General features: G+C 41.3%; 1 protein-coding gene across 3 annotated transcripts in view; it reads left to right on the top strand.

Annotated features, from left to right (window-relative positions):
• Window positions 1-11,352, top strand: part of kdm6ba (lysine (K)-specific demethylase 6B, a) — a 95,474-nt gene extending 84,122 nt beyond the window's left edge. For all 3 annotated transcript variants that reach the window (XM_054601270.1, XM_054601272.1, XM_054601273.1), the window contains 17 exons: window positions 102-179; window positions 365-535; window positions 697-879; window positions 1,078-1,635; window positions 1,832-5,478; window positions 5,714-5,840; window positions 6,218-6,323; window positions 6,725-6,930; window positions 7,128-7,234; window positions 7,316-7,384; window positions 7,530-7,678; window positions 7,785-7,899; window positions 8,365-8,552; window positions 8,653-8,794; window positions 9,076-9,202; window positions 9,412-9,582; window positions 9,770-11,352. In XM_054601270.1, the coding sequence (XP_054457245.1) occupies window positions 102-179; window positions 365-535; window positions 697-879; window positions 1,078-1,635; window positions 1,832-5,478; window positions 5,714-5,840; window positions 6,218-6,323; window positions 6,725-6,930; window positions 7,128-7,234; window positions 7,316-7,384; window positions 7,530-7,678; window positions 7,785-7,899; window positions 8,365-8,552; window positions 8,653-8,794; window positions 9,076-9,202; window positions 9,412-9,582; window positions 9,770-9,784 (6,159 nt within the window). In that variant the 3' untranslated portion in view covers window positions 9,785-11,352. The remainder of the gene's footprint in view (window positions 1-101; window positions 180-364; window positions 536-696; window positions 880-1,077; window positions 1,636-1,831; window positions 5,479-5,713; window positions 5,841-6,217; window positions 6,324-6,724; window positions 6,931-7,127; window positions 7,235-7,315; window positions 7,385-7,529; window positions 7,679-7,784; window positions 7,900-8,364; window positions 8,553-8,652; window positions 8,795-9,075; window positions 9,203-9,411; window positions 9,583-9,769) is intronic.
• The last annotated feature ends 3,106 nt before the right edge of the window (window positions 11,353-14,458 follow it).

Here is a 14,458-nt window from a genome sequence, read left to right on the forward strand (position 1 = left end):
TATAATGGTGGATTTATGCACCCATTTTTAATAGATGAAAAAAAAAAAGATGAAAATGTCTCTATTCACGGTTTCTGTGTTGTCATTACTGTCTGCTTTAGTATGGGGGTCCCCAAGAGCAGCATGTTCCCCGGGGTCCACCACTGCTGGGAGATGAGATGTGGGCTCAGGTGCATCAGGTAGGAGCTCTCTAATTGGCTGTGATCATGTTTCATTAGCCATATAGACATAAAACCATCTATGTTCTGGCTGTCATTTCTGCTGCAACCAGATAGAGGAAAGAAGTACTTCAAGTAAAACCTTGGTCACTGAGCTTTGGCTCAATATTGTTTTTGAACTGACCCTTTAATTTCTCTGTTCACAGCAGAGGGGCTACCAAGGGAAGATGCTAGGGGGTCAGCTGAAGAGACCAGGCCCTCCACTGGGAGAGCACTCAGTTATCCAGCACACTCCTCCATCATCCATGCATCCGTCCTCCCGCCCAGCTGTAGAGGACTGTCCGAGCCCCAGCAAGAGAAAAAAGAGTTCAGATCAGGTATTCGAATGAGACAAACAACATTTTTTTTCTGCTACACTAAAACAGCCAAACTGACTGGGAATTTATAACCTCAACTATACATTTCCTCTAGAGTTTGTTTGTCTTCGTTAGTCATGCCTTTGAGTGTTAAATATTGTAATGTTCCACTCCCCGGGCAGGTATCCCATCCTGGTATGCAGCGTTTCCTTGGCCAGTCTTTGCAGTCTCAACACCAGTCATCAGTGCACCACCTTCCTCCAAAAGCTGCCTTCTGGAACCCTCTTCACAAGAACAGCACTCCTTGGCAGTCACAGACTTCTGACCGCAAGAACCCACAATCGCAGGAGTTCCAGCTCCGAACAGTAAGAAAATATCCCTTCATTACATGTATGGCTCTTGAAGTCAGGGTTTAATATTTTCCTATTGACCTTAATGAATGGGAAAACCTTTAATGGATTGAGAGGTGTCATAAAGATGTATTGATTCTATCATCTGTCTGAACCAGACAAACAGTATTGTTTGCTGGGCTGCAAATAACACCATGCTGTGTTGTATAACAGGAATCCAACAAACAAGGAATTGGTAGCTATGGCCAAAAGTCCTCTTCTGCCTCCTCCAACCCTTCAAACATCTCACCTCCACCAAACTCCTCCCCGGGAAGCTACAACCAGGGATGTGCTCCTAAGCTCCAGAAAGATGCATTCCAACCTCAGGCTGTAAACCAGCAGTCTCCACCCTCGCCCTACCCCACCCCAAGCTCCAAACTAGGTCTAGCTCCACCCTGCCAGGCTATGGAGCCTCGTGGTCCTCACAACCAGAGAGGCCCTCATTTTAGGGTCCAAGGTGGCAGCCAAGCTACCTCTCACACGGCATCAACCCCAACCAGGGGAGACCGAGATCAACACCTACATGCCCACTCGTCACCAGCAAACCCTCCTGCAACCAGCAACAGCAGCAGTGTGCCTTACAGCCACTTCCAGCCTCATCCAGGGCTGGGGCACAAGGGTCCCCCTCCTCCTCCACCTCCTCCTGCCAGCAGCACCTCAGTACCTCAGCATTTGCAAAGTGGGCCCCATGATGCATGGAGATACCAGAGCAGGCCCAGCAGTCTCTCTGCAGTGAGTATAAATCCTTCATGTTCGATCAGTTTGTTCTTATACAGTTATGCGTGCCATGGTCATTTGATATGAAGGCAGCAGGTGTTTTGCTCTGAAATAAACAGGCAGAAAATGAAACTTTTAATCTAGATGCAGTTAGGAGACTGATTCAAAATCAAAGTAATAATTGAAAACTGTTCTGAATGTGTCTCTTCAGGAGTCGGGCATCTACAGGCCTCCAGGACTGCTACCTCAGGGCCAGCAGAGCCACAATCAGGTTGTTGATAGTCGGGTTCCTGGTCCTTCCCAGCATCACCATCATGTCAGCCCTCCTCTGCTCCCAACCAACTCCACTCGAACACCTGTCATCACTGCCAATCTTCCCATGTCCCAGGCCCATTGCTCCATCAGTGGCTATAGCAACAACAGGAGCTCTAATGGTGTAACTATGGCTTGTGTGTCCACGGTGACCACATCACCCCCTTCTGGCTGCTTGGTGAACAGTGGCAGCAGTAATAGCAGTTGGCAGAGAGGAAGAGAGCCTGCACCCCAAACCTCCACCCGTGGTGTCACTAGTCCCAACTCTCAGCTGGATGCTCTGCTGCAGCAAGGATGTCATAGAGGCCAAACTTCCTCTGCCAACCAGCTTCACCAGCAGGGGATGCCTAGACCACTACGACAGGAACCCACCAAGTCCCGCCCTATGAAGGGGAAGACGCCATGCTATGCTCAGGCTGAAATGGAGCAATCTCCTGCATTTTCCTCATCATCTTCTTTGTTCTCCTCACGGCACCAGAGAGTAGGGGACAGTGTGATTACAAGTAGAGTCTCAAATCCTCTTCCTGGTCCTCCTATTAAATACCAATCAGCTCCACGCTCCACTGCCAATACTGCACCTCAGTCATCCAATCCAGCCCTCTCCTCCAGACTCGGTCACCCAGAATTTGCCTCGACACAGGTGTACTCTCAGCCCCAGATTCGCCCACCAGCTCCGACCCCTGTCCCACAGTCCATCGAAGAGGCTCTGGACAAGCTTGATGCAGAGCTAGAGGGTCACATGCAAGCTGAAGAAAGGAGAAAAAGGGAAAGAGAGGAGCAAGAGAGAAAAATTAGAGAAGAGGAGAGTCGAAAAAAAGAATGGGAGATGAGACAAAAGCTGAACGAGGAGAGGAAAAGGAAGGAGCTGGAGGAGGAGAGGAAGAAGAGAGAACTGGATAGACAAGAGGAGGAGAGGAGAAGGAGAGAATGGGAGAGGCAGGAGCAGGAGAGAAAGAGGAGGCAAGAAGAGGAAAGGAGGAGGAGAGAAACAGAGAGGCTGGAGGAGGAGAAGAAAAGGAGAGAATGGGAGAGGCAGGAGGAGGAGAGGAAAAAGAGAGAACGGGAGAAGAAGGAGCAGGAAAGGAAGAGGAGAGAGTGGGAGAGGAAAGAGGAGGAGAGGAAGAAGAGAGACGCAGAGAGGCAGGAGCAGGAAATAAAGAAGAGGGAACTGGAAAGGCGGGAAGAAGAAAAGAAAAAACAAGAGTTGGATAGAAAAGAGGAGGAGAAAAGAAGAATGGAGCAGAAGAGGGAGAAGGAACTATGCAGTGAAAAAGGGAAAGAGCAGACCGCTATTGAAAATCTGGAGAGACTGCTCTCCTGCAACACTTCCCCAACACCCCCACCCCCTCGCCTCTCTTCTGTTACTGCACCATCTCCAGGTCCATTGCCCCCCAGCTCCCAGGCTTCACCCCCTTACCCCTGGCTAAGCCGTGGTGGCGTACTCCCCTGTCCACCAGGCCAGACGCCCACCACCACTACTCCTGTAGAAAGGCTGCGGCCGCCCCCTCTTACACCTCAGACTGAGTATGCCAGAGAAAAGCAGAGGCAGAGGGAGATGTGGAGCAACAATGGCGGAACGACATTCAGCCCCTCATCAACACACAATACCTCAGGGATGAACCAGTCGGTATACCCCAACAAACCCCCGGCAATGCAAGCCGCACCCAACCTATCCAAAGACTCAGCCAGGGAGAGGGACAGCAGCAAACACTCTCTCCCTACCTTGGCACTTAGAGAGCCCCCCAAACTGTATCAGGCTTTTCCCAGAGAAAACCCAACACCACCATTATCCTCCACCTCCAGCTCTATGAGGGGAATCCTAAACCAGCAGATGATGGGAAGTAGTTTGGAAAATGCCAGCAGCTGTGCTGCTGAATCTGCCCAATTTGAGGAAGAGCCCTCTGAGTTGTCCACACTGCTCCCCGATGGTCTGGCTAACATTATGGCTATGCTGGATGAATCTATCAAAAATGAAGAGGAGAGGTATAACAGTGAAAAGGCTGGGTCCACAGGTCTCCTAGACAACTTTACTCCCTGTGTCCAGCCTATCAAGAGCTACCTGAGTGCCCCAGACCTCATTCCAATGAAGCATCAGCCCAACCAGGAAGACTTTGGATCCAATCCGCACGCTAGCCCTCCTGTGCTCAGTCGCCAAGGCTCTCTGGCATCCCCTTGCAGCCGAACATCATCTCTCAATGAGGAGGATGAGGATTACTTTAAACCTTCTCAAAATGTCCCTCTGAACCCCAAGCGGTCAATGGACATGGGAGTGGGGAACACAAATTACCGTCACAGCGACTTGGCTAAACTTTATGGCCTCCCCGAGCAGACTAAAAGTGAGGTTGATGAGGAGGAAGATGAGGAGGACTCTGAGACACCATCTTGTTCTCCGCCACCCCAAAGACCCCACCTCCACCAAACAGGCGTAAACAACAAGTCCCTAGCAACAGTCCTAGAGAACCAGAAGTATGCCTACCGCGGTGGGCCTTTTGGGAGACCCCCTCCATCAGCTCTGCTTGGGGTCAAATATTCCTCGTCACTGTCACTGGGCCCCGATATCTGCCGCCAGCAGCAAGGCAGTTCTCCAACGTCAGATTCAACCAATCCCCCATTTAGTCCAGCTTTCCCATCCCTAAAGTCCTCCTCTCCTCCTCTGCTAGATGACAAAAAACTCAAAATAGAGGACGCTCATGTCTGGAGAAATGATGGAGAGACAATAGAGGACAGAAATACCTCCATCAAAAAGGAGAGTATTTCTACCCTAAACCCCATTAAGTTGGTCAAAGAGGAGGAGCTGTTGACGACCATCTCTGAGTCTTCTCTGGCAGAATTGGGCAAAAGCTGCGAGGTCATGCTTAGTCGACAGTCATGTCCTAGCAAAAACTCCCTTGATGAACCTGATGACCATGTCAAAGTGAAAGACAGACACAAACCTGAGAAAGTAAAGGAACACAGAGAGAAAGACAGGCACAGGGATAGAGAGAGGGAGAAGGATAAGAAGAAGAAGCATGGTCACAGCAGCAGGAAGCATGAAGACAGGAAAGAAAAGAAGAAGCATAAAGAAAAGAGAGAGGAAATGATGTTCTGCTCCTCCTCATCATCTTCTTCCACTCATTCCAGTTCCAGCCACAAGCGGCACAAGGAAAAGAAAGATCGCAGAATTCTTGGTGACCTCAACCTCCAGTGCAAGGAGGTGTCTGAGAAGAATCGGAGTCATTATGATGCAGAAAAAATGAAACATAAGGAAGAATCGGGTGCCAGCTCCATCAGTGAAGGAGAGCAAGCAGAATGGACCTCGAGAAGTTCAGGAGAAAGATCTTCTGAGGACAAAAAAGACTCTGAATCTGGTTCTTCGCTGGGTTCAACGGACTTCTTGAAACTGAAAGCGCTGTCAGATGGGCCACCCAAAGAGCTGAAGATTCGCCTGATCAAAGTTGAGAGCGGGGACAGGGAGACATTCATTGCCTCCGAGGTGGAGGAAAAGAGGATCCCACTGGTTGAAATCACCATTAAGAACAGTGCCAGTGAAATCATCAGGTCCTGCAAGTAAGTGCACTGTGGAGGAAAGCTCTTCACAAAATACTTGAAATTTCAGTAGGCCTTATTTTGGCATCAGGGATTTATTCATGGATATTTCCATGAACAGGTTAGTGTATTCTATTTGGGTTGAGCAAAGGAAAATGAGCCATCAGGTATCATTTGCACAAGACTAGTAACGTCAACCTGTGTTCTGTTTCTTTGTGTTTGCGTCTGTCAACATGTTGTGTTCTTTCTGTTATAGGGGGGCCAGAGTCAAAGAGAAGTTCAGAGAATCTTACTTGCTCCCAGCCTTCTCTGTCAAGCCCATCATGACCTCAGATGAACCCATTCCCAGAGAGAAACTCAACCCTCCGACACCCAGCATCTATGTACGTCACTATGTCCACTACATTTCATACATACTGTATATTAGCTTTCTTTCACCCTTTCATGACATATTTTGAATATTTTATTAATTATAACACGTGGTGAACAGTAAACACAACAAAAAGCCAAAAGGATGATTATCAATCAACCAACAAAGGAAATAGGGGAAGGTACTTTAGTGTTACCAGACAGCACACAGATATATTCTTTAAAGCTACAGGCCATAAAGTTGTTTTAATATGTAGTTTTACCATTGACAGTTGATATTCAGATACAATATGCCTGTGCTGCCCTCTTGTGGTGATGTGTTGTGCATGAAGACATACTGACTTGTGCAGTTGTGGTTACTGTGTAATGATGTAATTCTTCTTCTCTTTAGTTGGAGAGTAAGAGGGATGCCTTCTCCCCTGTGCTGCTGCAGTTTTGTACTGACCCCAAGAATCCTGTTACTGTCATCAGAGGCCTGGCTGGATCCCTACGACTCAGTATGTTTACACTTGTTTGACCTTTTGTGAATTACATTTATTTACATGAAAACTCATGGTAGGCTCTCCTGATACACCTTGAGTGTCTACCAACTGATATACAAAATATGACAACCCAGGCATTTTGAAGGCAGCCTATATAAAAAAAACTCACAACCACTCACAACTTGAGTACTACCTTTGCAACAGTGCACCATATTTTTCTCACAAACCAATCAGAGAAAAACTATTTGTTTATTGAACATTAAAGCATGAACCTAAAATAGAGCATAATATGTTTCCTTTCAGCATCTTGCTACCTAAAATTGTCTTGCTCAAAACTTTGACCCATTAGTTATTAACAATATACTATGAATCTGCATCAATCGCTTGTAATGTCAATGTTCTGTCATTGTTTTTAGACCTGGGGCTGTTTTCTACAAAGTCACTTGTGGAAGCTAATGCAGAGCAGGCGGTGGAAGTGAGGACTCAGGTACAGCAGCCTGCTGATGAGAACTGGGACCCCAGTGGGACAGGCCAGACATGGCCCTGTGAGAGCAGTCGCTCCCACACCACCATTGCCAAGTATGCCCAGTACCAGGCCTCCAGCTTCCAAGAAAGTCTGCAGGTAAAGGTGTTCTACTGTCCCTGCTGATAACAGCAATACTGTTAGAACTTCTCCTACTCTAACGACTTGAGCTTCAACGCTTTCTGCATTCATGTACTCTGAACATTTTGTTAAATGATTTAATATGTGAGGACGTTAATGTTTCTTCATAAGTGCTGTGATATGGCTGATCAACATGTTGTGATTTGTGTTTCAAGGAGGAGAAAGGCAGTGATGACGAGGATGATGAAGACGAGAAGGAGAAGAAGCCATCAAACAATTTTGATAATCTACTAATCAAGGACAGCTCTAAAGAAAGCAGCAGGTAAGGATATTGTGCAAAGTTTACTGAAAGAGTTTTACAATTTGTAGTTATACTTGATAATAATGTTTTCCTTTTCCTCAGTGGTGAGCAGAAACAAGTGGGGAAGATAATTAAGTTTGGAACAAACATTGACCTCTCAGATCCCAAGAGGTGAGTAACTTGAACTGATCACCCTTAGAAGAGTATTTAAGTGTCAATACAGCAGAATGACCGTAGCAAGCAAAGCTCCTTTGTACTACATCTGGTTATACATTTTAATATGTTACTAAAAATGAAAGTTGACGTCTTTGCTTAGGTGGAAGCCCCAGCTTCAGGAGTTGCAGAAGCTGCCAGCATTTATGCGTGTTGCATCCAGTGGAAACATGCTGAGCCATGTTGGACACACCATCCTAGGCATGAACACTGTCCAGCTCTACATGAAAGTTCCAGGGAGCCGAACGCCAGGTAATGTCCGTAGCAGCTGGAAGACGGCTTTAGTTAAAACAATAGGAAATGCCAGTTAATAAATAAATATCATTATATGTGAGAATATTCTTTCCTTAATTAATAGGTCACCAGGAGAACAATAACTTTTGCTCGGTGAATATCAACATTGGCCCCGGAGACTGTGAGTGGTTCTCTGTCCATGAGAACTACTGGCACGCCATCAGTGACTTCTGTGAAAAGTGAGTAGACAGAGACGGATATACAGACACTACATTACATTACATTACAGTCATTTAGCAGACGCTTTTATCCAAACTATTTAGTCTGTTTACATTTTAGACATTTTGATTGTTCACACTAAAATTAAATATAACTGCAACTTTAGTTACATTAGTCTGAATGTGCTATGGTTAGAAGGAGTCACCATGAGGTCTGTTTTTGTGTTGCTCTGCTTATCAACATATTTGGGTGATGCTGTTTGAAGTACATCCACAGATAGTTTTCAGTTGAGCTTAACTAACCTGGCTAACCGTACTAAGCCAACTACAGCTGATAGACCACAACTGGTGCATAAAAATAACTCTTTAGAATTTTTGATATGCACATGTCAGTAGGAGGCTGGGACGTTTTGGCAGGCGACCAGTAGACCACTGCCCAACACCTTTCTACAGAGTCCTTCATTCGTATTCTTCTTATTTGCACAGGCATGGAGTGGACTACCTGACAGGGTCCTGGTGGCCAGTGTTGGAGGACCTCTACAAAGCCAACATCCCGGTGTACCGCTTCATTCAGCGGCCTGGAGATTTGGTGTGGATAAACGCTGGAACTGTTCACTGGGTTCAGGCCGTTGGCTGGTGCAACAACATCGCATGGAATGTCGGTCCTTTGAATGGTAAGGAGTGCACCCTGTGGTGACCAAATACAGATTACTTCAACAATAGTTAAAATATTTCGTAAGACAGTGTTTAACATTGATTCATGTGTATCTGCAGCTTACCAGTACCAGCTGGCCCTTGAGAGGTTTGAGTGGAACGAAGTGAAGAAGGTGAAATCCATAGTCCCCATGATTCATGTGTCCTGGAACGTGGCCCGCACTGTCAAGGTCACTGACCCAGACACCTTCAAGTTGGTCAAGTGAGTACAAATGAACTGTACTTAGCTTGCCCCTGCAATACATCTCACTTCATAAAGGATATCATTTTTAGAAAATGTTTGAGGTGGAAGAAGATAAATCTCTCAGTAAGTCAACAGCACTACTTATACCTTGATCAAAGTAGTGTTTATTGCTGAGTTGTTGTATTGGATTCCTTTCAAATGATGCATACGCAAAGCTGTATACCAAAAAAAAAAAAAAAAAGATATCAACATTTGTTGGCAATTTTATATCAATGTTTGTATCCTTACCCTTCTGCCAGACACTGCCTGCTGCAGTCCATGAAGCACATCCAGATCCTGCGGGACCAACTGGTGGCTAACGGGAAGAAGTTATCTTATCAGAGCCGAGTCAAGGACGAGCCTGCCTACTACTGCAATGAGTGTGACGTGAGTAGCTGTTAGTCACTCTAACCATGAAGACCACTATATGTACTGTAATCCTTGCAACGCTGTTGTTCTAGAATACAGAACTTTAAGCTTAATATACATATTAAATAAATAATCTAGCAATAATCATTTTCAGCATGAAACTGCGTCATTGTTATTCCAAAGTGCTGACGTCAAATAATTTTCCTAACCTATTCTCTCCTCTACAGTTGGAGGTGTTCAATTTGTTGTTTGTGACAAGTGAGAGCAACAGCAGGAAGACATATGTGGTTCACTGTGAGGACTGCGCACGTCAGCGTAGCCCCAACCTGACCAACGTAGTGGTGCTGGAGCAGTACCGCATAGAGGAGCTCATGAACACATATGACTCATTCAATCTGGTAAGCACACACGTACCTCTGTTCAGTATTCCTGCTGTGTTTTGTTGAGGTTCCGATAGTTTCGTTCCATTCATCTGCATGAATTCTGAGGCTCTTTTCTGTCTACAAAAAACAAAGAAACTGGGAATAGGACTTTTTGTGAGTCAATAAATGTTTGTATGTAAATTAATTTCTGTTTTCTCACCAGGCCTCCTCCCGGTGACAGAGCTCCCCTTCTGCATCTCCTCAGCCATAACCAAAACTCCTGCAAGCCAGGACAAAAGACACAGTTTCACTTTGGTTTTCAACTTAACTTTTCATTATTTAAAATCATTTTTGCTACTACTGCTAACACTTGCCGAACAGCCAGTTGAATACGTTTACTCATTACTGTTTACAAAAAGAAATACCAAGCCACCAATAACCCGTTTACTCTCAGATGGTGCTTTTAACCAGACACCCACACGGGGGCAGTTGGTGCTGCCATTGAACAAAGTGCAGAAGGTTCATGGTGGTTTCAATGGTGCGTTTGTTTCAATACCAGAGAACTTGTTCCTGTTGTTGTGGTCTTGAATACTGAGATTTGTACATGCTGTTTGCAATTTTCGTGGGGTGCTGTCTTTAAAAAAAAAATAATTTATTGGTTTGTTTTTTCTAAACTAGATCAACCTAGATATATACCACATTGGCCTTGTATTTAGAAAAGAGAGAAAATGAAAAATACTAATAATAGAGATATGAACATTTTTCTAGAGCATTAAGAATTTTAAAAAATACAAATGTTTGGAATGCTCCAAAATACGGGTTTTAACTTCTTTGGTTGTTTTGGGGGGGATTTTACTTTGTCTTTCAATTTCTTGTATGTGTTGTAAATCTTGTGTTTGTATGAATTATACTTTAATTTCCTCTGGAGATTATTATTAAGTTGTCACTCATCATCAGGTCTTTTTGTTCATTTCTTCCATCTCTGTATGGAGTATCTCTTTAAAAAAGAAAGAAAAAAATCATTGCCATCTGGTGTTTGTGTGTTGTACCTCTGATTGTTTTGTTCGATTATGCAGACTTAGTATTTCCTGGAGTTTTTTTTTGCATTGTACATTTAATTTAAAATGTTTCTTCTATTTATTGGATATCAATGGTCTCCCTTTTTTAAAAGGGCTGTACAAGTTTGCGATTTTTTTTTTTCCTCTTTATTTTTTTATAGTAAGCGATTGCTCTGTAAGAACTGAAATTTGGGGTTGTGTGTCCACGGGAGTGGAGGCTGCTGTTTCTCTGGTGCTCGCCTCTCATGACTCCTGCCTTTTTCTTCTGATATATATTAAATGATATCTTTATCTTGAATATAACACCACATTTCCTGTAGACAATAGGCACACTGCTCACGTAGAGAAGATGACTAATGGAATGCTGTGTTTGTATGCTTGTTAAGGAAAAAAACTGTTTCCAAAGTGTTTCGAGAAATGGTCATTTTTTTTATTATGTAGGGGCTTTTAGACGAGATTTTAATGATTTTATGATATTATCTGTTGAATATGATAATGGGATAGATGGTGCTAAATGTTCTCTTTGAACAACTTCTTTTTCTCTTTATCTTCTTAAAATGAGAATTCTATTTTTCCTGTTGCAATATTACCTTATCCTTTTTCTTCTCTTTGTGGTCATTTATTTATAACTGCACTGTTTAGAGAATTCACACAGACATTCTTGCAGACACACACACAACCAACTGAGCCAGACGTCTTAAACACTTGTGAATTTGTGTGACATTACTATTATTAATAAAAACTTTTTGATAAATCCAAAAGACACTGGTAAACATCTGATTTTTTTCCCCATCAACTTTCTTGGTCGCCAGTAACGTATTCATAAATAAGATACACCTCTTGAGTCAGTGGTGTTTCTCATAAGACACCAAAAGACGTTTTTTATAACACTGTTGCGGGTTACAGTTATGTCTGGGGACATAACCACGGCTTGTGTGTAAAGTTCCACAAGTCATTGCAGTGCTTAGTCTAGCAAATGAAAAATGAATTAAGCAGAAAAACAATTTGTTAAGAATTGACATAACATACTATGACTATTTTGACAAGCTATAGCATGACATTTTTTAACATACTATACTATGACTTTAACTTTTTCGACATGCTATACTATGACTATTTTCAACATGCAATACTATGACTTTTAAAACTTTTTTTTTTTGACATGCTAAACTATGACATTTTTCAACATACTACACTGACCTTTTTGACCATTTTCCACAAGCTATACTATGGCTATTTTGACATACTATACTATGACTTTTATCGACATACTATATACTATGACTTTTTAAAAAACTTTTTCGACATTCTATACTATTACTATTTTCAACATACTTTACTATGACTATTTTTTGGCCATTTTGACCATATAGTATGACTTTTTGACATGCTATAGTATGACTGTTTTGACACATTATCCTATGACTTTTTTCGACATGCTATACTATGACTATTTTGACAAGCTATAGCATGACATTTTTTAAACATACTATACTATGACTTTTCGACATACTATGACTTTTTTGACCATTTCAACATGCTATACTATGAATTTTTTAAACATGCTATACTATTACTATTTTGTAGTATAGTATGACTATTTTGACATACTATACTACAACTTTTTTCAACATACTGTACTATGACTTTTTAAAAACTTTTTCGACATGCTAAAATATGATTATTTTCAACATACTATATACTATGGCCATTTTGACCATATAGTATGACTTTTCGACATGCTATAGTATGACTATTTTGACAATTATCCTATGACTTTTTTCGACATGCTATACTATGACTATTTTGACAAGCTATAGCATGACATTTTTTAAACATACTATACTATGACTTTTCGACATACTATGACTTTTTTGACCATTTCAACATACTATGACTTTTCAACATACTATGACTTTACTATGACTATTTTTTGGCCATTTTGACCATATAGTATGACTTTTCGACATGCTATAGTATGACTATTTTGACACATTATCCTATGACTTTTTTCGACATGCTATACTATGACTATTTTGACAAGCTATAGCATGACTTTTTTTTTTTAAACATACTATACTATGACTTTTCAACATACTATGACTTTTTTGACCATTTTCCACATGCTATACTATGAATTTTTGACCAAACATGCTATACTATTACTATTTTGTAGTATAGTATGACTATTTTGACATACTATACTACAACTTTTTTCAACATACTGTACTATGACTTTTTAAAAACTTTTTCGACATGCTAAAATATGATTATTTTCAACATACTATATACTATGGGTACATCCCAAGTCTCTTATTTGTCGTTTCCTCGCTCCTCACTTGAACCGGAAGTCGTTCTGCTCCGCCATATTGACGGCCGTCCCAAAGCTCTTAAAGCACCGAGGAGCGAGGAGGGATCTCCGAGGAGCCATGAGCGAGGACCCATGAGCGAGAGCATCCTTCCAGGCCATTTTGACCATATAGTATGACTTTTTGACATGCTATAGTATGACTGTTTTGACATAATACACTGACTTTTTTTACTTTTCGACATGCTATACTATGACTATTTTGACAAGCTATAGCATGACATTTTTTAACATGCAATACTATGACTATTTTGACATAATACACTGACTTTTTTTACTTTTCGACATGCTATACTATGACTATTCTGACATATAGTATAACTTTTTTCGACATGCTATAGTATGACTATTTTCAACATGCTATACTATGACTTTTAAAACTTTTTTGACATGCTAAACTATGACATTTTTCAACATACTACACTGACTTTTTTTGACCATTTTCCACAAGCTATACTATGGCTATTTTGACATACTATACTATGACTTTTATCGACATACTATATACTATGACTTTTTAAAAAACTTTTTCGACATTCTATACTATGACTATTTTCAACATACTTTACTATGACTATTTTTTGGCCATTTTGACCATATAGTATGACTTTTCGACATGCTATAGTATGACTGTTTTGACATATTATACTATGACTTTTTTCAACATGCTATACTATGACTATTTTGACAAGCTATAGCATGACATTTTTTAAACATACTATACTATGACTTTTCAACATACTATGACTTTTTTGACCATTTTCCACATGCTATACCATGAATTTTTTAAACATGCTATACTATTACTATTTTCAACATACTACACTATGACTATTTTGACATAATACACTGACTTTTTTTTACTTTTCGACATGCTATAGTATAACTTTTTTCGACATGCTAAACTATGACATTTTTCAACATACTACACTGACTTTTTTTCAACATACTACACTGACTTTTTTGACCATTTTCCACAAGCTATACTATGGCTATTTTGACATACTATACTATGACTTTTTTCGACATACTATATACTATGACTTTTTAAAAAACTTTTTCGACATTCTATACTATGACTATTTTCAACATACTTTACTATGACTATTTTTTGGCCATTTTGACCATATAGTATGACTTTTCGACATGCTATAGTATGACTGTTTTGACATGCTAAACTATGACTTTTTTCAACATGCTATACTATGACTATTTTGACAAGCTATAGCATGACATTTTTTAAACATACTATACTATGACTTTTCAACATACTATGACTTTTTTGACCATTTTCCACATGCTATACTATGAATTTTTTTAACATGCTATACTATTACTATTTTCAACATACTACACTGATTTTTTTGACCATTTTCCACATGCTATACTATTACTATTTTCAACATACTACACTATGACTTTTTTGACCATTTTCCACATGCTATACCATGACTTTTTAAAAACTTTTTGGACATGCTAAACTATG

Source organism: Anoplopoma fimbria, chromosome 7 (genome assembly GCF_027596085.1).
Source record: "Anoplopoma fimbria isolate UVic2021 breed Golden Eagle Sablefish chromosome 7, Afim_UVic_2022, whole genome shotgun sequence".
NCBI lineage: Eukaryota > Metazoa > Chordata > Actinopteri > Perciformes > Anoplopomatidae > Anoplopoma > Anoplopoma fimbria.